Source organism: Pseudophryne corroboree, chromosome 5, assembly GCF_028390025.1.
Source record: "Pseudophryne corroboree isolate aPseCor3 chromosome 5, aPseCor3.hap2, whole genome shotgun sequence".
Lineage (NCBI taxonomy): Eukaryota > Metazoa > Chordata > Amphibia > Anura > Myobatrachidae > Pseudophryne > Pseudophryne corroboree.
Window position 1 is genome coordinate 179,554,966 of NC_086448.1, and position 25,532 is coordinate 179,580,497.

The 25,532-nt window shown below is 40.4% G+C and overlaps 1 protein-coding gene and 1 pseudogene across 3 annotated transcripts in view; one reads left to right on the forward strand and one right to left on the reverse strand.

The window, feature by feature from the left end:
• The window catches only part of PTPRN2 (protein tyrosine phosphatase receptor type N2), a 1,612,706-nt gene that overhangs the window by 41,149 nt on the left and 1,546,025 nt on the right, over window positions 1-25,532 (reverse strand). For all 3 annotated transcript variants that reach the window (XM_063921907.1, XM_063921908.1, XM_063921909.1), the window contains 3 exons: window positions 22,786-22,863; window positions 19,015-19,134; window positions 13,512-13,678 (listed from right to left, as the gene is read on the reverse strand). In XM_063921907.1, coding sequence (XP_063777977.1) covers window positions 13,512-13,678; window positions 19,015-19,134; window positions 22,786-22,863 — 365 coding nt within the window. The remainder of the gene's footprint in view (window positions 1-13,511; window positions 13,679-19,014; window positions 19,135-22,785; window positions 22,864-25,532) is intronic.
• LOC134930525 (5S ribosomal RNA) lies at window positions 1,656-1,774 on the forward strand (annotated as a pseudogene).

Sequence of the window (25,532 nt, forward strand, 5' to 3'; positions counted from 1 at the left end):
GCTCAGTTTAACTGCACAAAGCAGCTGCTAAGATGACCTTTGTTGTGAGGTTTCTCTAGAACTTACACACATAGACATATTTTTCTTCATTGTCATACAACATCACCATTGCATAGAAATAACAAGCACTTATCTCTTTAAGAAAATATAAAGATAATTATATATTTACAAGAAACATATTTACAATCCTAAACCTCTGTTAAAAAAAATAAATAGAAAAAACACACCAACACGTTTCAAGTAATTTGCTTTTTGCAGATATTGGTTGTAGGTAAGGTAAGGTAATTTTTACAAAAAATACTTTAGAATTTATTTTTTTGTACAAAATCAAACTAAAATTATAATAAATATTTACTAAGGTTAATTAAATAATTGTAACTAAATCTAGAGAAATCAACTCATAGCAACAGGAAAGAGAATTGTTAACTGTGAAATTGGGACATAAAAACACTTTAACACAAAACACATTATTAAAAATCTAAGTCAACATATATTGACATTATTAAGGCAATTATTTCCATAGTTAAACTATGCTCAGATAATTCACCAAGTATCTTTATGAAAAAACAAAAACAAATAATACAGCGCAAACAATGACATCACTTAGATTGACAGGAGGACTCTTAAGCATTAGCTGGGGGACATTTACTGTAAGTAACTCGGTGTGCAGGTAACTGTACCAAAGTACTATAACTCATAACACCCAAACAGGTTGCAATGCAAATGTTATAGAATATTCATAAAATTATTGTTTGCAGATTGGTTGCTATGGGCTACAACAATGTATTTGTAATTACAAAGTTACCATTGCATCAGTTTTTATATATTGCATAATAGGCCATAAAAATCCACTCATTCTTTCTTATAACTATGTAAATGTACATACATTTATAGAACATTGTAAACTGAATTGTACTGACTGTAAAAAAAAAAATATATATAATATGGCACACATTAAAAAGTAGATCCTTGATAGATTCGAACCCGGGATTCTGGGTGGTGTATGCACTTTAAAAACCCTCCGAGCTCTATAAGCTACACTTAGGTATTGAGGAATTCTTTAATACATATCAGTATATATGCACTGTGTTTGAGTCTCCTGGTCAGCTCTACTAATTTTAGTAAATAGAATATATATGGTTTTAAGACATTGTTGTTGGTTAATTCATATACCACCAAAAAACTATTAAAATTATTAAAAACTGTTAAAAACTGTTAAGAACTGTTGAAATTGATACATGTTTGCTTGTTTTAAACAGTGACAATCCCATGTGTTGTGTTTATATATTAACAAGTCACATATGCATAGCTAAACAGCTGAGTGCAATTAAGGTAATCGGCATAACGATAGGCTAGTTCTGCTATATTTAACATTGCCAATCACTCTGTCCTATGCATAACAACTCCAAATTGGACAGAATTCTGGTCTGATATCAATGCTGACACCTGTGACAGTCCCTATTCATTCCTTTTCTCCTCTTTTTTACCTTTTTCTCTCTATCTTTCCACTCTAATATATCCGCTGACTCTCATCTATGATCCACAGGTTTATCCTGTGCCTAACGTAGACAGCAGATCCGCCACCTTTTCTGCCTCTCTCCCAAATCTTCCTTAGGTGCACTCTCATTGGTAAGTCGGCTATAGTAGGCCCAAGAAATTACTACCATACCCCACCGACAGAGCCCGATCTCGTCCGATCTTGGAAGCAAAACGGTGGTGGGCTGGGTCAGTATTTGTGAGGGGGACCCCCAGAGAATAGCCGGTGTTGTAATTCATGACCTTCCCGACTATACACCAACAGCAGGATCACCACATTTTTCATCAATCATTTCTTTAACTCATTCTTGTATTTGACTCATGCGTCATAGATCTGACAAGTGTCAATACTATACTCCTTACAACAGTCCGGTTCACTGACCTCTGGTGGTCTTATTAACACAAGCTGAGCTTGTGCTGGTTGGATAGGATTAGGGTGTAGAGCCATAGGGGTAAATTTACTAAGAATCGTATTTTCCCGTTTGAGGTCAAAGTTCAATCACGAATGACATCGAAAGTGTAAATATGCAACTTTTTGAATTGATTACGACTAACTTACTAAGCTGCCGTATTCTGCATTTTCGGTTTTTCCGATGTCGATGTAATTCGTTTTTTTAGGCAGTGTTTTACGTGAGTGACTTGTAAAACACTGCCGACTTTAATACAATGAATCTCGGCCGGATCTGAGAGATCCGTGCTGGGCTTCATTGTGCACCTTGTAAAAAAAAAAAAAAAAATGTTTAAACTTAAAAAAAAAAATTGCGTGGGGTCCCCCCTCCTAAGCCAATCCAGCCTCGGGCTCTTTGAGCCGGTCCTGGTTGCAAAAATATGGGCAAAAAATTGACAGGGGTTCCCCCATATTTAAGCAACCAGCACCGAGCTCTGCGCCTGGTCCTGGTTCCAAAAATACGGGGGACAAAAAGTGTAGGGGTCCCCCGTATTTTTGAAACCAGCACCGGGCTCCACTAGCTGGACAGATAATGCCACAGCCGGGGGTCACTTTTATACAGCGCCCTGCGGCCGTGGCATTAAATACCCAACTAGTCACCCCTGGCCGGGGTATCCTGGAGGAGTGGGAACCCCTTAAATCAAGGGGTCCCCCCCCTCCAGCCACCCAAGGGCCAGGGGTGAAGCCCGAGGCTGTCCCCCCCATCCAATGGGCTGCAGATGGGGGGCTGATAGCCTTTGTTGTAAGTTATGAATATTGTTTTTAGTAGCAGTACTACAAGTCCCAGCAAGCCTCCCCCGCAAGCTGGTACTTGGAGAACCACAAGTACCAGCATGCAGCGGAAAACCGGGCCCGCTGGTACCTGTAGTACTACTACTAAAAAAATACCCCAATAAAGACATAACACACACACCTTGAAAGTATAACTTTAATGCATACATACACACCACCATATACACATACTTACCTTATGTTCACACGAGGGTCGGTCCTCTTCTCCATGTAGAATCCATGGTGTACCTGTTGAAAAAATTCTACTCACCAAATCCAGTGTAGAGGGCTCCTCGGGTAATCCATTTGTAATCCACGTACTTGTAAAAAAAAAAACGGACACCCGACCACGAACTGAAAGGGGCCCCATGTTTTCACATGGGACCCCTATCCCCGAATGCCAGGAACCCCCTCTGACTTAAGTCTAAGAGGGTTCCATCAGCCAATCAGGGAGCGCCACATTGTGGCACCCTCCTGATCGGCTGTGTGCTCCTGTACTGTATGACAGGCGGCACACGGCAGTGTTACAATGTAGCGCCTATGCGCTCCATTGTAACCAATGGTGGGAACTTTGTGGTCAGCGGGTGACCGAAAGTAACCTCACCGCTGACCACAAAGTTCCCACCATTGGTTATAATGGAGCGCATAGGCGCTACATTGTAACACTGCCGTGTGCCGCCTGTCATACAGTACAGGAGCACACAGCCGATCAGGAGGGTGCCACAATGTGGCGCTCCCTGATTGGCTGATGGAACCCTCTTAGACTTAAGTCAGAGGGGGTTCCTGGCATTCGGGGATAGGGGTCCCATGTGAAAACATGGGGCCCCTTTCAGTTCGTGGTCGGGTGTCCGTTTTTTTATTTTTACAAGTACGTGGATTACAAATGGATTACCCGAGGAGCCCTCTACACTGGATTTGGTGAGTAGAATTTTTTCAACAGGTACACCATGGATTCTACATGGAGAAGAGGACCGACCCTCGTGTGAACATAAGGTAAGTATGTGTATATGGTGGTGTGTATGTATGCATTAAAGTTATACTTTCAAGGTGTGTGTGTTATGTCTTTATTGGGGTATTTTTTTAGTAGTAGTACTACAGGTACCAGCGGGCCCGGTTTTCCGCCGCATGCTGGTACTTGTGGTTCTCCAAGTACCAGCTTGCGGGGGAGGCTTGCTGGGACTTGTAGTACTGCTACTAAAAACAATATTCATAACTTACAACAAAGGCTATCAGCCCCCCCATCCGCAGCCCATTGGATGGGGGGGACAGCCTCGGGCTTCACCCCTGGCCCTTGGGTGGCTGGAGGGGGGGACCCCTTGATTTAAGGGGTTCCCACTCCTCCAGGGTACCCCGGCCAGGGGTGACTAGTTGGGTATTTAATGCCACGGCCGCAGGGCGCTGTATAAAAGTGACCCCCGGCTGTGGCATTATCTGTCCAGCTAGTGGAGCCCGGTGCTGGTTTAAAAAATACGGGGGACCCCTATGCTTTTTGTCTACCGTATTTTTGGAACCAGGACCAGGCGCAGAGCCCGGTGCTGGTTGTTTAAATATGGGGGAACCCCTGTCAATTTTTTCCCCATATTTTTGCAACCAGGACCGGCTCAAAGAGCCCGAGGCTGGTTTGGCTTAGGAGGGGGGACCCCACGCAATTTTTTTTCGAAAAATTAACACTTTCCCATCCCCTTTCCACTGATAAACATGCACGGATCTCATGGATCCCTGCATGCCTATCCAAACACGGGATAAAAAAGCAGGTCTGTTTTTCACAGCGGTATGTATGTATACTCACACAGCGGTATGTAGCCATCAATTTCTTTTTTAATAGACTATACTGGAGTTCATTTTGGATTTATTGTGATTTTTGCTTGATTTTTTAACTTGGTTTAAACCTTCCTCCGGTATTAACCATTGAAAGACTTGCGGGAATCTTTTTAGAATTTTAAAACCTTTTTTTTTTGCGTATTTTGCACATGTTTTATCTGTTTGGTGGAATTCTTTTTGGAACAATAAACTGTATTATGGATTGTATGGAATAAGAAGAGTTTCCTGAGTCCAATTGTTTAACGATTGAGAAAGATATCAAGGCAACAAAGAAACCCAGATGAGAATTGGTCCACACCTTCACTCGTGAGTTGGGGTACGCCAATTAGATGTGGTTGGTGTTTTAAAGATACCTTGATAGGAGTCACCCCAGTTTTTCTTGTGTGAGTCAGGGGTACGCTTTGGCTTCATTCCTCCATCACTGTGAAGGGTAGATGCATAGTGCACCCAGCAAATATGACATAAGCATACTACATGATCACGGTGTAGGTCACCCACATTTTATGTTATCACACACGAAAGTGGGGTCACTTGAAATACTACACATTGTTTGTTTGTTTTATCTTTGCAAATCCTATGAGACCATCTTTTGCTGAGAAATCACATTAAGACCTGCATTGAACACTTAAAGATACCTTGATAGGAGTCATCGAGTTTCTTCTCATGTGAGTTGGGGTACGACACTCCGTTTCTTTATTTCAACACTTCCGATTGCCTTCTTGATATAAAGTCTGGACATTTGTAAACATCGGTTTACGATTGAAAGAAAAAGATACCTTTATGGATACATCTTACCCCCGTACAGTGTGAGTGGGGGTACGCAGATCATTCCCTTCAAGCTTAGTCGAAATACACTTAGGGAAGCAATTTGTATCGTTTCCACAGGTCTCCTTTGTCCCCTTTTCCCATGCGCCAAAGGATTTAACTGACTCGCCCCTCTTTGCTTGTATATGTTGTTGGATAATAGGTGAAATCCAGTTTTGAGTCAGTGTTTTCCATAGGCAGCATTTCCCTTGCGCCGTCTTTTGTATTCGTTACAGTAATACCATTTTATTGCATCATGAGTCATATGTATATACTAGTATATCTTATTGATTAATTGTGGTGGACTATATAAGTGTGGATCTTATCTTAAATTAATTAGATAATAAAAGTTATGTTTTAATATTTTCATATAAACAAATCAAAACAAGAGTGCACCCACACAAGAGTCTTCTGCAAATCGATTTTCTTAAAAAAGAACTTGCAATACTGCTGTGATATTCCTCTGATGAAACCGCTTGCCTTACTGGCGGAGAAACGTGTAAGGAGGGCACTATTGCGTGGATCCTGCCGCCCGGAGACTCTCCATTTTATCCTGTGATCATACGGTGTGCCAGCGAGCCATACAACCGGGGATAAAGCTGAAGCGAGACCCGGCTAAGGAGGTCCGCTCCCTGTACAGTAGAAGCCGAGGCGGCCGTGAGTATTCAGCATCTCACACTGCGGCTGCTAGCAATCAGGGGTCGTAGCATACCGCTGTGGACATCTACATAACACAGCGCTCTCCCCCTCTTTGGATAAAAGCATATGAGTGGTACCACAGAGACTATACTAATTTGCTTCAAAGAGACTTTTGTGTCCACATAACAACTGTTGTTACAATTTGGTTACAAGTAAACCTATGGACTGATACAAAACAGAGTCTCAATGGACGTTTAAATGGAGATAGGGGCATTGGATTGAAGAAGCTTGCACGCTTTAGAGTATATATATTATACATTTTTAATCGTTGTTTTTTATATGTGGAGTATACTAAAATAAATATGTTATAATCTTATCCAGCTATATATCGTTGTTTCAGTGCTCCTTTCATAAGCTTTATTGTACACATTAAAAAGGCACAATTCAAAAAAGCAAGGAAAGATGCATAAAAAACCAAGGCAAAAGGAAGTTCACAAATAAGTCTTCCTGAGCTTCTTCCAAAATGTATGTGGCCCAAAACACAACTGATGCGTAGATAACTTTCCACATTAACCTATAATAACTGATTTTTCGGGAAGTCCCCCTGCGCCCTCGGAAGAGTGGGTGAATCTCTTGCATCATGTCCCCTTCCGAGTGAAATGAGCAAGATAAGGAGATAATACCGGGAATCACGAGTCTGTGTGGAGAGCGTGGGGCTAAAATTAAGCTATTCACTTCGCTGCATTTTTCCTACAACGGAGCCCGGTATTTTCATGCAAAAAGCTCATTCCCAAAATGGCCAGCTGAATCTCCTGTCCGGCTTTTTCCCAGACAGGAGCAACTAAAAGTTGACAAGTATGGTTTATGTAGAGAAGCAAAACCCATGCATTGCCTGGAATTCCACAGCATTTCTAGACATATGGGGCTTCATAGCAACATTTTAATATCTCCCTCCCCCACCTCCATCGTGCACTAGTCATTGCGGGACGGCGCTCACCTTCGGAGTGATGGGGGAAGGTCTCTTCTGTCTTAGCAATGTGCTGCTGCAGGCACATCTGCTGTTTAACAGTCTCTATCTCTTCTCACTGATGCTGTGAGAAGGTGTGGCCATGATCTGGGGATATCTCAGCAGGCTCAGCAGGGCCACGCGTCATTCCAGCATGAGACAGAACACGCAGCTAAGAAAAGAGAAGCCACCAATGGGTGTGGTTCGTATAACTTGGTGCATGTGGAGGTCCAGGCCCTGGAGGCGGCCTAGGCCATTTAGCAGCTGCACCCAAAGTTGCCTACTTCTGAGGTCTCCTCTCCGGGAGAAGCCCAAAGAAAAGACTCTGTTTGCCACCTCAGGGGGTGGAACCGGGCTGTCAGTCACAAGGCTCCTCCCCCAAATAGGTCTGCAAGCAGGGTTGGGACTAAATGACGTGAATTTGTTTCAGTTAGTCCCACCCCCTCCCTACAGCATCAGAATTCACTGTATGAGCTCCTCCTCATCCTGCCTGCTTCACTAAGAAGAGGGCAGGGTGCAGGAGATGCAGCCTCTCTTCCATGTGTGCGGGGGACTCCTCAAAAAATCTAGAGTGTCCTGCAACTTGCGGGTGAGTAGGCAAGTATGACTGCCCCCCATGCACCTACTAATTCTACGCCTGTGGTACATAATGCAATCTGCAGATGAAAGGAACTTTCAACAATTCTTTTACACAAATCCTCCAAACTAAAGGTTTTTAGTGTCCACATTGGGAAAGTCAATGTTTTCTTTTTATGAAACTCAGAAAAAAGTTCTACCCTAAAATAACCAGATGTCACAAAATTCATAGGCATTCAGACGCTTATTTTATTCATTTCTGAAACGATTCCATTGATTTCTTCCTGTTATTGGAGCTAGTTATAAGAAAGAAAATGAGTTCAAAATTACACCCAAAAAAGGTCCCCGTACTGAGAACCGCCAAGTGCCTCCAGAAGATAAGCTCGGGGCAAATTACACTTCTTTCACCCAATGCAATCATGGCATTATGTTGTATATAATTTTGACATACAGTAACACCTATGAATTTAAGGACATTATTTCAAAGTCTTGCTATAGAGGCAATGTAAATAATAAAAAAGAAAACACCTGGCTGCCAAACTTAAGGCCTAATTCAGATCTGATTGCAGCAGCAAATTTGTTAGCAAATGGGCAAAACCATGTGCACTGCAGATATAACATTTGCAGAGAGAGTTAGATTTGGGTGGGTTATATTATTTCTGTGCAGGGTAAATACTGGCTGCTTTATTTTTACACTGCAATTAAGATTTCAATTTGAACACACCCCACCTAAATCTAACTCTCTCTGCACATGTTATATCTGCCCCCCCCCATCCTGCAGTGCACATGGTTTTGCCCATGTGCTAACAAATTTGGTGCTGCGATCAGATCTGTATTAGCCAAGGAGGCAGCCATCTTTTTGGCTGAACCAATAGTCATCCTTTCATTTCAGTATTGACATCACTAAAGCATGAGACACACACTGAATTGGAATCAAAATGCTTCCTCCTCCGAGTGTAGTCGACATTCCGATATTTAAGCTACAGTATAGATGTCTCCAAAATATACAAATGACTTATTATTACTAGCTTTATCACCTGCTTAATACTAGAGAAGTAAGTGAAAGTACTAGGAAAATTGGTATCCGGTCTCTAGGTCGACATGCAGTAGGGTGACAACTACTGGTTGACATGCATCAGGTCGACATGGTTTCTAGGTCGACATGGTTACTAGGTCAACATGTTCTAGGTTGACACGACAAAAGGTTGACATGAATTTTTGGGGGGGATTTTCAATTTTTTTTTACTTTTTCATACTTTACGATCCACGTGGACTACAATTGGGAACGGTAACTTGTGCCGAGTGCAGCGGTTGCGGAGCCAGGCACCTTGCCTGAAGCATAGTGAGCGAAGCAAGCCATGCGAGGGGACACAGTGCACTAATTGGGATTCCCAGTCACTCTACGAAGAAAACACCATAAAAAAAAAAAAACCTCACGTCGACCATTTGTCATGTCGATGTTGTTCCTGTTGACCTAATGATTGTGTCGACCTATTTCAGGTGTCGACTTAGTTACTGTTGACCAATAGTGGTCAACCTAGACACTATCAACCTAAGTGTGGTTGACCCTATGATCCACACCTGGGAAAATTGACACCTGAGCTTTTGGTAAACTGATTTTCCCAAATTCTTAGAAAGACACATGGCGCATCACAAGAGTTCAACATGAGCTAGAATACCTCAAGTTGGCCATACTGACACTACAGGATACAGCTCATTCATCTAGCTGTGTGTGAGGTTGCCTGACTGTCACCGACTTCTAGCAGTAACATTAATCCTTACTTCTCTGCCCTCCTTAGAAGATGCATAAAGCCAGAAAATGTGGAGCAATAATTGAATCTCCCCTGTGTTTCCATCAATCCGCTCCATCATTGGGTAGTACTTTATCTCTCTCCATTTCATCTCTCTCCAAGCTTTGATAATTCTCCCCCATAACATGCTGCATATGCAGTAATGGAAAAACAGTAGAGCTTCAATTCTTGCTTCACATTTTCTGGGATTATGCATCCTCTAAGGAGGGCAGAGAAGAAAGGATTAATGTTATTGATAGAAGTCAGTGACAGTCAGGTAACCTCGCACACAGGCAGATGAATGGATTTGCCCAAATCCACAGTGAGGGCCAATGACAGAGGTAGGAATTGAACCGACCACCTTGCGCTTCACAGAACAGTTCTTTAACCAATATGTCACATCTTCTCAAAGGGCTTTTACAAATCTCGCAAAATGACAAACCCAGAGACATTAAAGGTCAGCACTCTTCCCGGGTAAGCCCTATTATTTCTGTGATATGATTAGTAGAGACTGTCCGCAACAGCCAGACACAAAGCAGCTGATTATGTGTCAACTACCGTTCTACACTATAATTATGGATTTTAATGTACCATTTAGAAAGTATGTGCATTACAGCGAGAGGCATTTAGTTCTTCCCTGTGCAACCTCTAAAGATTGCACAGTGGAGCACTTTCTATACTGTACGTATTTTTTCTTTAGCTTTGGCCAATTTCCTCTGTATGCTGCAATGTATAATTAAGCAATGCATACTGAGATATTTTAAGCAGGTGAATACATACGGTGAGCAATTATCAGAACACTTCATTTAAGCTGCCTTTGTTATAGCCATACACTTAGGTTGTACATTATCGCCATCTGTTTCTCTGTTATTCACCATCACACAGCAACAATGTCACTTACTAAGAGGACTATCCAATGGCACTGAGGACACTGGGGCAGATGTATTAAGCCTGGCGAAGGGATAAAAAAGTGATAAAGCTCTGATAAGTCCAAGGTGATAACGCACCAGCCAATCAACTCCTAACTGTCATTTTTCAAATCCATAATGATTGGCTGGTGCGTAATCACCTTCCACTTATCACTGCTTTATCACTTCTTTTTCCCTTCTCCAGGCTTAATACGTCTGCCCCAGTATGTGTAGGGATATATGTTTACAAGTATACTGTATGCAAGAGCAGGGGTACAAAATGTTTAGGCTGCAATCCAAAGTGCGGTCTCAGAATTTATTTTTGGGATCACCATAATGTCATATAAGCAGTTTGTTCTATTGGAATGGAAACTGCTTATATTGGTGTCCCAGAAGAAAGGCACATTGACACAGGTTGAGCACAACTGATTTAAGGGTACTTTAATTTAAGGGTACCTACTCTCCCGGAACATAGGAAGACTCACAGTCACCTGATTCACCGTTCAACAACCACCCAATTCAAAGTGAAATGGATGGGAGGGGACGGGGTTTGAAAAACATGTATCACCATCCCACACCTCTCCCTGATACTGGCTAGTTGGATATATAAAGTCGTGTGTCAACTCAATACACTCAAATGTATTGAGTTGTTAGCAAACCAAAAAAAGCACAATAATGGGCAAAACCATGTGCAGTGCAGGTGGCGCAGATGTAACATGTACAGAGAGATTACATTTGGGTGGGGTGTGTTCAAATTGAAATCTAAATTGCAGTGTAAAAATAAGGCAGCCAGTATTTACCATGCACAAAAACAATATAACCCACCCAAATCTAAATCTCTCTGCCCCACCTGCAGTGTAACATGGTTTTGCCCAATTGCTAACTTTTTTGGTTTGCTAACAACTCTGAATAACCCCTATGTCATGTTGAATATATACTAATCAGATTAAAGTAACCAGGTAGGTACAATGTGTAGATACCACAATCAAGAAAAAAGTAATACTCCTAAGGCAAAAAGGTTAAAAAGACAATAATTATATATAAAAAAAACGCAAAAAGAACAGACAGATGTTTCCTCGTACACTATTGCTGAAGTCACACCAAACCGCCTCTCTCAGTAAGCAAGGAACTGTGCAACTCTGCTTGCGATGAGCTTTTTGTCACCCAAATATGTGTCTTATTTGCAATGTGATGCAACTAGGACGTACCAGGAGGCAATGCTGATTAATTCGATACACAAAACATGTATATCTGTATGCGACGGAGTCTGAATCTGTATACAAAGTACTATGATGCTGCGGCTGTAGCCTTTTTCCATGTCAAGTTCTATGATGCTTCAAAATATTTTGGCAATAAATCTTAATTCATCTTTCAAGAATTCACAAAAGATTAAGTCAACTCACAATAAATAAGGATAGATAAAACTTTGGATGCCACGACCAGTGGCGGAACCAGAGTTGGTGATACCCTGTGCAAGCCTTGCGTACCTATGAAAAGGAGCGTGGCCTTACGGAAATGGGCATGGCCTCACAGAAAATCCGCTGCCGACGCCACTACAGGGAGTGGCTTCGCGATTGCCTCACTACGGGGGCATCAACAGCATCTGTGGAGATGATGGGCTGCACCCAGAGATTAGTGCCTGGAAGGGTGACACTCTGGTGCGGCCCGCAACCCCCTTGTGTCACCTGTGGCCACCACTAATCATGCATTGTAGTTGCAATTGTATATGTTCGTAATTTATACTATTTTAGTAATCCAAAATAAAAAGTTGTGAATACCTATTATTGCAGGAAGCTAATCCCATAATTTATGTCTCAAGGGTTTAATCCCAGCCCTTGGGACACAAATCTTCCTTATTTAGGAAGCATTTTTACAAATTAATAAAAGCAAAAAGCACATTTACCAATGTATGGGAAACGTAACAATATTTATTTTTGTGGATTCTATAAACTATTCCTCATTGTAGCGTCTATCACATTTTATCCCCTGTGTCCTGATACATCTTGCCTTAATATACAGAACCATGCAGCGGGAGATACCTGGTGCGAGTGATCTGACAGGTCCCGTGCACCTCTGTTAGCGTTGGGAGTCTTTTTTGCCGAAAAATGCATGTTATTTGTAAATAGGATGCACAAGCAGACTCTGCTGATTAAAATGATATGTGGCATGCCTATATTCTCTCTGTGGCTGTATCTGCATACAAAATGGTATGCTACAGAGTTTTCTAGGAAAACACTGTAACATACCATTTCCTATGCAGATACAGCCATGGTCCCATACAGAATATAGGCACGCTGCATATCATTGTAATCAGCATAAACTGCTTGTGCCTCCTATTGTTTTGTGAATAAGATGCATTTTAATGGGAAAAGACGCACGTAAAGACACTAGGCGCTACCAAGTCATGCCACGGCATGGCGCGACTAGAAAGGCTGTTTAACATGCAGGGAGGCTAGATGTAAAGAGCCCTACACACTGGTCGATAACAGTGAAAGATATGAACGATCTTGTTCATTAATGAACGAGATACCATTCATATCTTTCAGTGTGTAGGCACTAGCAATGAACGATGCGCGGCCCCACACTCGTTCATCGCTGGTGCCGGCTCGTTTAAACATGCAGGCCAATATGGACAATATCGTCCATATTAGCATGCATTGCTATGGAACCGGGTGACGGGGGGAGTGAAGAAACGTCACTTCCCCCGTCACCTCCCCACCGGCACCGGGTTGCCCATCTGCAGTATCGGCGGTCGAGCAGAGTCTGTAGGTCCCTTAAGTGGACACATCTGTATATGGGATATAGTTATGTTACCGCCGGTCAGTATACCGGTGCCGGCATCACGACCACCACACATCCCGAAAGTCGGCATGCCGACTAATAGGGACTATTCTTACTCATGGGAGTCCACAAGGGGCTTCATTGCGCTCGACACCCCCCCCAGCTGGCAAACTGACGCCATCAGGATGCTGACCGCTGGGATCCCAACCGTCAGTATCGCAATCCCAACCCCTGTATATGAACATATCCTATATATCAGACAATAATCACTTCCGACTTTAGTGATATGGACAAATCTTACAACATTAGTAATTGGATAAGTGATATTGCATCTGTATGTTAAAATTATCTACCACAGATGTATAATAGCAAAATCAGTGCATGGTTGCTCCATTATTGGTCACAATAGGCTGTGAACTGCAAATGTGTACCTGCGGAAGTCTAGCAGTGAACGCGTTGAAGCTGGCACACCATGGTCATTCCAGTTGAGGAAATTAAACTGGGTGACTGTACGAGTTTCGTTAGTCTGTAGGTTTTTCAGATAGAAGCTTCTCACAAGAAAATCCTCGCACCAGATATGCTCGGAGACGAGATTTACCTAGAGAGGGAACGAGGACACAACTTAAGTACATTTCCAAACATCTGCTTGAAATTGCTTTACAAAAACCTGGCTTCTCTAGAGGATTACACACCTGGCACACTCATACCAACTTCATGTTAATCAAAATAATGGGGTTTATTTATAGAAGCGACTAAACCACTACTGGAGAGTCAAGACATGCTCATAGACAACTTCCACTTCACTCATTTCATGTCAGCTCTGAGGCTCTTATCTTAATAAAAAATCCTGAAACATGATAAGAGAAACAGAGAGAGTGAGAGAGTTAGAGGAGAAGAGAGAGAGAAGGAGAGAAGAGAAGAAAGAGAGAGAAAAAGCGAGAAAGACGGGGGGGGGGGGGGCAGCATTCACCATATATTTAGCTTTGATGGTTTATTGATATTTAAAACTATTTATAATGGCACAGCCAGCTTTCCTCCTCTAACTGTTTCTGTCTCTTTCTATAGCTATAAAATCTTAAATATTTATTTATGTATATTATAGCGTTGGCATCCGATTTATAACTGTACCACTTGTTAGAACCCTATGTATCCTGGTGGTAATAACTGTGGAATAGTATAACCAAACTGCATGAAACGTAATAATCAGAAAGGTAAATTTATTTTTGGATATTTCTGCCACTAAACTAAAATACTGTAAAACAGTTATCCATGAAACTTGATATGGCTAAAGCATCTTTTGCTGGACCGTGTGCTTATTTTTAAATTAAGTTTCTATCCTTATTCATTTTAAGACATGTATATGGATCCCCTGAACAGTCAAAGGCCAGGTTAATACTGTCATCAACCATATATGGGCTTTTCCTGGCTTCATGATTAGTGAAAGCAACAGAATGTAAACAAATTACCACCTGATGCCTTTGGGGGGAACTCAGCTGCCATCATTGAATGTAGAGAAAAGAAAAATGAGCTGCATTATGTCAGAGTAGAGGTATCCAATTATTTAGCTGTATGGATCCCATGCATCCCATTCTTTTGCTGTGTGGTTAAAGGAACTTCAAAACACTGGTGGCTTTTTTTGCTTTGGGCAAAACCTTTACTTAATGTTTTTGATAACAAGTGGAGGCAGCAGACGACAGCAAAGCCTTACAGAGAATGACGAGGCAGAACCACGGATCCTGGTGAGATACCGATCAAGAGATACCCCCTGTAACATGCTGAGTGGGGCAGTACGGATGGTGTAATGTTTAGCATTACTGCCTCACAGCACTGAGGTCATGGGTTTGAGTCCCACCATGGCCCTAACTGTGTGGAGTTTGTATATTCTCCCCGTACTTGAGTGGGTTTCCTCCGGGTACTCCGGTTTCCTCCCACAATCCAAAAATATACTAGTAGGTTAATTGGATCTCAACAAAATTAACACTAGCGTGAATGTGTCTGCGCGTACATGTGGTAGGGAATATAGATTGTAAGCTCCACTGGGGCAGGGACTGATGTGAATGGGCAAATATTCACTGTACAGTGCTGCGGAATATGTGTGCGCTATATAAATAACTGGTAATAATAAAAAATATTTAAAAAATCTCCTTTATAGATAGTGTGTAGGTAAATATTGGTGCCCCCGGAGAGAGTGTGTGGGTGTTGCTGGGATGGGATGTTTGTAGAGAATGCGAGTGGAGTTGGGGGGCACTAACTACTATCTAGTAATTATATTCAACCACAGAAGTGCACTATGCTATGTTGCGGACACAGGGGGTCATTCCGAGTTGTTCGCTCGCAAGCGGATTTTAGCAGATTTGCTCATGCTAAGCCGCCGCCTACTGGGAGTGAATCTTAGCATCTTAAAATTGCGAACGATGTATTCGCAATATTGCGATTACACACCTCGTAGCAGTTTCTGAGTAGCTCCAGACTTACTCGGCATCTGCGATCAGTTCAGTGCTTGTCGTTCCTGGTTTGACGTCACAAACACACCCAGCGTTCGCCCAGACACTCCTCCATTTCTCCGGCCACTCCTGCGTTTTTTCCGGAAACGGTAGCGTTTTTTCCCACACGCCCATAAAACGGCCTGTTTCCGCCCAGTAACACCCATTTCCTGTCAATCACATTACGATCGCCAGAACGATGAAAAAGCCGTGAGTAAAAATCCTAACTGCATAGCAAATTTACTTGGCGCAGTCGCAGTGCGGACATTGCGCATGCGCATTAAGCGGAAATTCGCTGCGATGCGAAGATTTTTACCGAGCGAACAACTCGGAATGACCCCCACAATACGTAACATTTTATACTATACAGGATAAAATATCCAGTACTATTTCTCACTGAATTTTTTTAAACCAACATTAGTCAAACCATCAGTTTAATAAAACAAAAACAATTTTTTGTCATCATTTTTTTTGACAGGATGTCATTAATGTGAGGGCATTGTATAGAAATATGACTGTTGATTGTATTAATAATAAGGCACCCTGTAATCTAAAGTCACAGCCCGAGGAAGTAGCTAACATGATGAAACACGCTGGATTATATGAATGGCTGAACTGTATAAACAGCATAAGCTGTTTTTAGAAGTTGTACTAAAAGAGATGATATACAACACAATGATTGGTCATGGGCCTTTTTTCTTGGGTGCATTTAGTGAAAGGGTATCCCTACAGAAATAAAATCCACTGCTAATATCACTATTGTGGAAATGGAAGTCATTGAGGACATATTGTATTAAAGGCCGTAAAATTCCCAAAAGGCAGCTTTTACAGCAATGAGATCATTTATATAAACAAAATTAGAAGTATTAGAAATGTACACCTACAGAGACCTACGACCAATTGGGGCAGAGGTTTCCCTTATACAGTATCTACTTATCTTACTATACTTCACAACTCAGACTCTGGCCTGGTTTGCTCCCACCTCTATGCTTGGGTGGCCATGAGCCATACCACCTCGCTCTCTTCTCTGCTACTAATTTCTTATGTGGTGTCCCACTACCTTTGGGGCACCCTCCCAACAGACACCCCCTCCCCACTTGCCCTACCATCATGATATCCCTATCTATTATTTTCTTTGTTTTGATGATTTTTATATGCTCTTCCATTTTGTTTCTACATGATATGCCTTTAATATTCCTGTTAATTAAATGTACAGTACTTGACTACTATAAGTTGTTAATGACATAATTTCTGTTCTTACTCTACTTGTGTACCTCAGTTACCTAATTGTGATGTCACTTTTACTGCATTTAAAAATGATAAACAAATTGTATAAAAAATGTATGCTTAATACTCACTTTGCTATTTCTTGCACTACATGAGAGTAATGTCATTTTATATTAGAATTGCATATTATTTATAAACCCCTCTCTTCTGCCTATGCTACACACTGCCTGTTGAACACGGAGGTAATAAGAAGGAGGATCAGAAAAGGGGCATAAAAGACAGAGCTACGAGTTTGCATACTTTATACATTCGGTACATGTATATACTGTCACTTTAAGGATTATTTCAAGCACAGTTTATTTTCAAGCATGGAGGTGCAGAGTTCTACCACAATTTGAAGAATTTACTTAACTTAGAATACTGTGTATATATGTATATATATATATATATATATATATATATATACACACACACACACTCACACACACATGGTCAAGGCACATTATTATGACCACCTCCTACATTTGACATCAGCAGCTCGTAGCCCATGCAGTACGTCACGTGTTGTGCGCTGGCTTGGTGGGTATATATTGTGTTCAATAGACCGACCTGCACACATATCACTCATTGCTGTTATGGGTAAAAGGGGCGATTTATCTGAGTTGCAAAAACGGAAGATTAGCAGCGTTCGGGCCAAGGGTGGCAGTATTTCTGGAACAGTGCAGTTTGTGAACTGTTCGCATGCTTCTGTGGTGAAGGTATAACGTGACTGGACAAATGGCACCATTGTGAATAACCAATGTTGAAAACTGCAGAGCACCACATGCCATTGATGTGAGAGGTGAACACTGGCTACGAAGGTGTGTGAGTGCCGACCGATACGCTACAGTGGAGCAGCTCACCATCAAAATAAACTTGGCGGCTACCAGACGTGTGTCTAAAATGACATTTCAGCCCGTATGGCTGAACCAGGACCCCAAACTCCTAGCATGTCTTCTGGGATTCATGCTACCACTGTGATGTTTTCCTCAAAATCCATTAAGTGGAAAGCCCAGAACAGGCTCCCTGGGTCAAAGTTCTACCAAGCATATACCAAAGTGGGTTCCAACTGGGACTCCAACACTCTAGTATGTCATCTGGGATCCAATGTTACCACTCTGTGAAGTTTTCTTCTAAATCCATCCAGTGGAAGCCCAGAACAGTCTCCCTGGCTCAAAGTTCTGCCTAGCGTACACCAACAGGATGTTCGACTGGGACCCTAACCCCATAGTATGTCTTTTGAGAACCAATGTTCTTCCAAATCCATCCTGTGGAAGGCCCAGAACATGCTCCCCTGGTCACAGATCTTCCCAGCGCATTCCGCTGTGAGATCCAACCGACCCCAACCCCCTAGTATGTCTATTGGGATGCAATGTTACTACTCTGTGAAATTTTCTTCCAAATCCATCCAGTGGCAGGCCCAGAACAGGCCCCCCCTGGCTCAAAGTTCTGCCCGGTGCATTCCACCGTGACGTCCGACCTGGGCCCTAACCGACAAAAACCTGGCTAGGATACAACTGGACCACCTCACATTGGTTTCATCCCAATTGGTGCAGGAGTGCCCGAATGCATAACCAAACAGACAAACAAACAAACAAGCAATTAATTTTATATATAAAACTTCCCCTAAAGGGGTGGATGTTTTTAGTTTACACCCTGCATGAAATTTAAGTTGGATAATGAATGGTATGTGTGCCAAGTTTGGTCCAGATCCAATAAGCCATATAGGAGCCTATGAAGAACAAACATACACATACTGTGTACATACATACATATTTTCGCCTTTTATATATGTACTCTCCTATTCCTAGATTTGGGATGGGGGGAGGTGCAACATGGTATGTGACCACATTGTTTAAATAGAAATCACAGGAGCTCTGCACTATATTAACTAAAAATAATAAACATTGGAGTTTTAGCTCAAGTATTGAACAATGCATGAGCTAAAATGCCACTTTTTATTATTTTTAGTTACTATAGGGAGTCCAGGGTTCCTGTGATATATATATATAGTGTGTGTGTGTGTGTGTGTGTGTGTGTGTGTGTGTGTGTGTGTGTGTGTGTGTGTGTATATTTATTTATTTTTAGTTACATTTGTTGTAAAAATATTGTACATAATGGACTAATGGCAGTACTACTACATATGCACTTCAATACAGGGAGATATTATTACTAAAATACATACCTCGTAGATATGGTAGAGGTTCGAGCCTTCATCAGGCCAGTAGTGATAGCATTGCTTGACTCCATTTTCTGCGAGTGATGTCAACATCACAATTACGACACAGCCGTTTTCCCATACCATCTGCAGACAAAAAAGAGACACACCGTGGTCACACTGCAACTGCTTAATTACTGCATGACACGTGTAATTACAGCACTCAGACACACAATCAAAACTCATTCCATTCAGTGCAAATTCAAATTTCATTTTCATTAGACACTTTTCCTCCGCAGCTGCTCCAAATCCCAAAGTACCCAAGCACAACGCAGCATTTAGAATATAAGCAATTTAAATATTTTCTCTTTGTGGAAACTGCCAGTGAGAACAGAAGGCAAATAGTAGAGAATTCAGACTTTGCATTGCTTTTACATGGGTATTGTGTATTAATAAATATAGGGTCAGAAGTTGCAGCAAACTCTGAAATAAAGAGTTATCAGGGAATACGTATAGTATAAGTTATCATTTAACATTGCTTATAGGGTTCCTCAGCTATGATTGTTCTATTGGTCTTTACTGTGCAGAAATGTTCCATTGCCATCTACACACATTACATCACGTAGCATCTAGCAGTACCATTAACATATTCAAACATATAGCAAGTTAATACCTTATATTCATATTTTCCAGAATGTATATATATATATATATATATATATATATACACACACACGCACACACACACGCAAAGTATATCTATCTATCTATATATGTATACACACACACACACACACACACACACACACACACACACATACAAAGTATATCTATCTATCTATCTATCTATCTATCTATCTATCTATATTATAAAAACGTTTCCTTAATAACATCATCTGACTTTAGTGGATCTGTGTCTCTTCATTGACTCTATTCATATGTGAATATTTGTATTATGTTGTTGGGGGCAAACAATAAACAAAAATACTCAATTAAAACAAAATGTATAATTATATTATATGACAGCTGAACCGGAAATACACGTGTGAAGGTTCCCTTACCAAGATAGCATAATGGAAATTGTTTGTGATTAGTAACTACATTATCTATCAGATATTTTCTTCTTGACCTTCAGCTAAGATCAAGTGTAGCATCTGTTCTTTTCTGGCAGGACTGGTGACCCCTCTAAGGTGGTTCAGAAATGGCTTTGTTGAGGCCAAAAGGCCAGTTGTGGGGGGCCCATGGTGCCAGTGTCCCTGGGGAACAGGGCCTGAGAGTGCCTGAAAATGCCCGATTGGAAGATCTGGAGCTACACACAGCACAGAGTAAGGGATGAGAGCAACTGCGCATTCGTAATCCTTGCAGCACTTTACTTCTTTTACATAGCCAAGTGGCTGAGCAAGTGCATGTTTTTAACAGCCAATTGGCTGTAAGGCTGACATCTGTCAGCACTTGCTGATTATTTATTTAACTTATTAACACTAGCACTTATGCACTTGCCACATTTTTCACATTTTTTGTTTGTTGTCAAAGTTTTAGAGGGGTTTGGGAGCAGCCCTTAGCCCCAGTCAGAGGTGTATTTAGCCCTCATGGGGCCCTAAGCAAGATACCAATTTAGGGCCCCCCTCCCTTAAACAATCTATAGCACTATATTTTCATTCCTGATTTATGCTCCTTACATTATTTGTTGTTTTTCCTCCATATATTCTATTACAGTATATTACTTTCCCCCTTCACTGATTGCACTATGTCCCCTCACCTCTAATTTCCATTATTACACCCCTCAGTTACTACATTTTAGATCAGTGCATCCCTGACCAAATATAGCAGGCCCCCATACCCTATTATTAGTAATTACACCCTCACTCATTGACTGCATTGTATATGAGTGACCCAGGTGTACTGACTGTAGCATGCCCCATTGGCTCCTCTCTCTGCACGTCTGACGTCATACACATGTGTGTCATGATGGGCCACACCCACAATACTGTAGGACTGGAGACACAGGCGTGTGCTGGAGCCAGCACCCAACAGCCGTTTAATCACTGACAGCCTGCCGGGAGTATTCAGCCAGCCCAGCTTTTGTACAATTTTGGTAGAGCTCCCAAACCACCAGAAATGCCTTGTTGGTGGGATCCACAGGGCCCTAAGCAGCCGCTTTGGTTGCTTTGTGGTAAATCTGCTACTGGCTCAAGTTGTTGGAGGCTCAATCCTGCTGGTGGAAGCTGAGTTCTCTGGGGGAATTTTCAGCCAATCCTGAAAAGAAAGGGGCTCATCCAAGACTTGCAGCTGAGATCGACCTTAAGACCCTTGACTCCTAAGAGTTTGGAGCTGCCAAAGAGTCACCACTGCACCCAGGGGGCAGTGTGCACTGCACACCCTGCTTCCATTGTAGATATGACAATGGACTGCATTCCTTTATAATCTACTGCTCCACCCCAAATGTGGCTCCTTGCAGTACATTTTAAAATATTTACAGGAAGGAAATATGATGTGCACAGAAAAAGAGTTTCCCATTATTACAGTAATTTCAGATCTCTACACTTCTAAAGTCTGCAACATTTTGCATATGAATTTGTAAATTAGAATTAAAGGGCTCTTGTACAACACAAATTCCATGTTAGGTTTAATGGTCTTGAAAAATTACACATTGGCTTTGGTAAATATTGCTACAAATGGTAGGTGTATATACCGTATACAATACAGGAACTTATGTTAAGGTTTCTATGTCATATCTAAGGCCATCAAATAAATACTGATGGAGGGCATGTACAAACCCTTAAATTTGAGTAATCTGAAGCTAAAAGGTGTTTCAATGATTTATTTTAAGTAATCTCTGCTTAGAAATGATGAACCAATTTATATTAAGAAAAGTATTTTTCTATATAGACACTATATAACCATACTAAACATATAGAAAACCTACAACTAGTACAGAACTGAAATACTAATATCAAGACATACACTCTAACAACAAAACAAACCTACATCAACCTAATAACATTTCAAATGATGTAATAGATACAAACATCCATGTATCCAGCTGCCATAGGTCATGTATTATTCATGTAATGGTCTTTCAGGTTGATGTATTCAAATACAAGCAGCAAACAGTTCTAGATAATAAGGTCTTAAACAACCCTTTGCACAGATTCCTTAAATATTTCAGTGAAGACTACAATAAGTTAGTAAAGTACTGCAATAAAATAACAGCTTTTAGTTGTAGATATTCCAACATTCACCGTTATGCCTTTGAGAGTAAAATTTGATCAATACAGATAAATGAATACATTGTATTCTGAACATTAAATTTCCATGTTGGTTAATAATATAAAAAAGAGCTAAAGGTGACAAAACTGATTGTTAGCTTTATACTTCAGACTTCCTGACTAAAGAGCCCCATACACTCTAGATTCCCCAGATCTGACTGGAACAGTCGATCTGCAAATCTGAAACGCTGAACAGTGGCCATCAATGGTCGGTTATCCATCAGGGAATCAGGAAATTCTTCATGCTAAAAATCCTGGATTGGCCGATCCTGACCATTTTTGAGTAAGGATTTTGGAATCAAGATTTTTCAACATGTTTACTATCCGTGTTGGGGGGAAAAAAAATAATAATAATTAATTTGGATAGCCATCAATGTATTTGTAGGTTTGGTTCTTACTTTACTATAATAATGTTTAAATTGTTTCCATTTTAGTGATGAAAAAATATAATTTTTTGAGAAAGAAATTGCATGTAGCTGTAAATCACAAAATGCGCTTTATACTGAAGATTTGTTAATTAACTCTGTACCTGCCAGAAATCAGCCACAGTTGCAGGTAGAGGTCCTTGAGTTGCAATGTAAGCTGGGTTTCTAGGATCATGGTCCATCTGCAAAAGGAATGTTGAAATCTCCATTTAACAAATGACAAATTAAACAAAGAACTGTTACGTTATGGATAAATCTTCTTGATACAGAAATTCTCGGGTCAATAATAAATTAAAATCTGGTTTACTTAATATAGAAATAAATACTTGTACTCATCAATCCTAAAATATCTGTCAGCCATCACTCATCATTATCAGTGAATGGGTTAACGTGGTCCCATATCCCCAATTAAATCAACCATCTAAGTAATTTCTATGGTGTAAGAGGTCAATTATTTTATTTTATGAGAATATCTTGAGTAAGCAGAGACTGGAGCTTAAAATGCAAATAACTAAAATAACAATTATGTATAGTTAGAACATTTCAGCTGCCTTATGGGGAAATAAAGGATTTTCTAAAGCTGTTTATTTATTTATTTTTTATTTATTTTTTTTATTTGTTGCAGGACAATCAAGTAGTTCTGATACAGTGGTTTTGACACCTTGAAAAATATCACCATCTTTAGAATAAATATTAAATCACACGACTGATTTGCCTCAGTGGTAAGTTTTGTGATTCCTGGAGAATATTTTATATAACCTATCAGATAATAAGTTCTCGCTGCCTCGAAAACATTCTTGATTTATTCAGCAATTGAAATGATGAATTGGTATATACTTTACCTACACTACAATTCATGCAGAAACAGAATAATTTTATGGTAAAGCAGAAATATAACTTTTTTTCTTCTTGTAGAAAATATATATTCTTTTGTAACATTCATACCGAATTGTCACTGGTATTTTTATTTTTTAAAGGACAATGGGCCTAATTCAGACCTGATCGTAGCAACAAATGTGGAAAACCATGTGCACTGAAGGTGTGGCAAATATAACATGTGCAGAGAGAGTTAGATTTGGGTGGGTTAATTTGTTTCTGTACAGAGGAAATACTGGCTGCTCTATTTTTACACTGCAATTTAGATTTCAAATTGAACACATCACACCCAAATCTAACTCTCTCTGCCATGTTATATCTACACCCCCTGCAGTGCACATAGTTTTGCCCAACTTCTAACAAATTTGCTGCTACGATCAGGTCTGAATTAGGCCCAATGTACGTATTGAAGTGCCTTCCCCAAACTAGCTTCCCCAATAAGTGGAGGTCCAGTGAGGCCTGTCTATTGAGACCCCTTCTCTTACACTGAAGAGAAGCAGAATGTATTAGGATTAGGAGTGGCTGTAAGTGCGCACCCCACTTCGCTTATGTTTAAATCTAGACCAGTGGCTCTGCCTATTCCATGCCTGTGGGGTCCAGAAAAAAAAAGACTTCTGCCTTTATTTAAGTGGAAATGACAAGGTAAGGGGAAGGGTCTGAGGGGAGGAAACCACAAAATCTCTTCATAGGGGAAGGAAAGTATTAAAAGTACTCCTAAATTAGGTCAGTGTCCATTTTATTAGTATTCTTTGTGTGATCTTGACATTGTGGTGGCTGCTATTAATGAGCATGATAATATAACATACAGGTTGAGTCTCCCTTATCCAAAATGCTTGGGACCAGAGGTATTTTGGATATGGAATTTTTCCGTATTTTGGAATAATTGCATACCATAATGAGATATCATGGTGATGGGACTTAAATCTAAGCACAGAATGCATTTATGTTACATATACACCTTATACACACAGCCTGAAGGTAATTTTAGCCAATATTTTTTATAACTTTGTGCATTAAACAAAGTGTGTGTACATTCACACAATTCATTTATGTTTCATATACACCTTATACACACAGCCTGAAGGTAATTTTAGCCAATATTTTTTATAACTTTGTGCATTAAACAAAGTGTGTGTACATTCACACAATTCATTTATGTTTCATATACACCTTATACACACAGCCTGAAGGTAATTTAATACAATATTTTTAATAACTTTGTGTATTAAACAAAGTTTGTGTACATTGAGCCATCAGAAAACAAAGGTTTCATTATCTCAATCTCACTCAAAAAAGTCTGTATTTCGGAATATTCCGTATTTCGGAATATTTGAATATGGGATACTCAACCTGTATTAAACATTGTGCATTAATAAAATTTGGTTACATTATTTAAAATTAAATATGTGAAATTAAACACATGTAAGGGGCAGATGGGGTAACTGAGCACTTCATCTCTGCTCTATGAACTTAGTCACAGAGCGTATTGCAATAGCAACAAACATATATCAAATACAAATATAAGGGTATTGTTTGTCTATTTTTAAGCTCATAAAGAAACCGCCACTAGGTATTAGATCAAATTCTTTTTTTTTTCTTTCTGAATTTTCACCAAATCAGTTCCAGATTGTTTCATATAATATCGGATAAGATATCTGATTCACAAAACTTGGAAAAATTAGGTTACTGCCATCATCCACCCCATGACGCCCTGGTAGACTGTACCTAAACCACAAACATCGTGGGGACATAAATATATATTACAGGTTGTGCTATTGAATAACAAATTATTGGAAGCAAAATTTCACATTATTAAGCTACCAAATCTGACTTTCTTTTGAAAGGCAACACATCATTTCTCTGTTTCTCCATTGATTATCTTTATAATTTAAAAATAATTGTAGAATTATTTTTATAATTGTACAACCAGCCCTAAATATTGCATTATAAGTATTATAAGCCTGACAAGGATCAA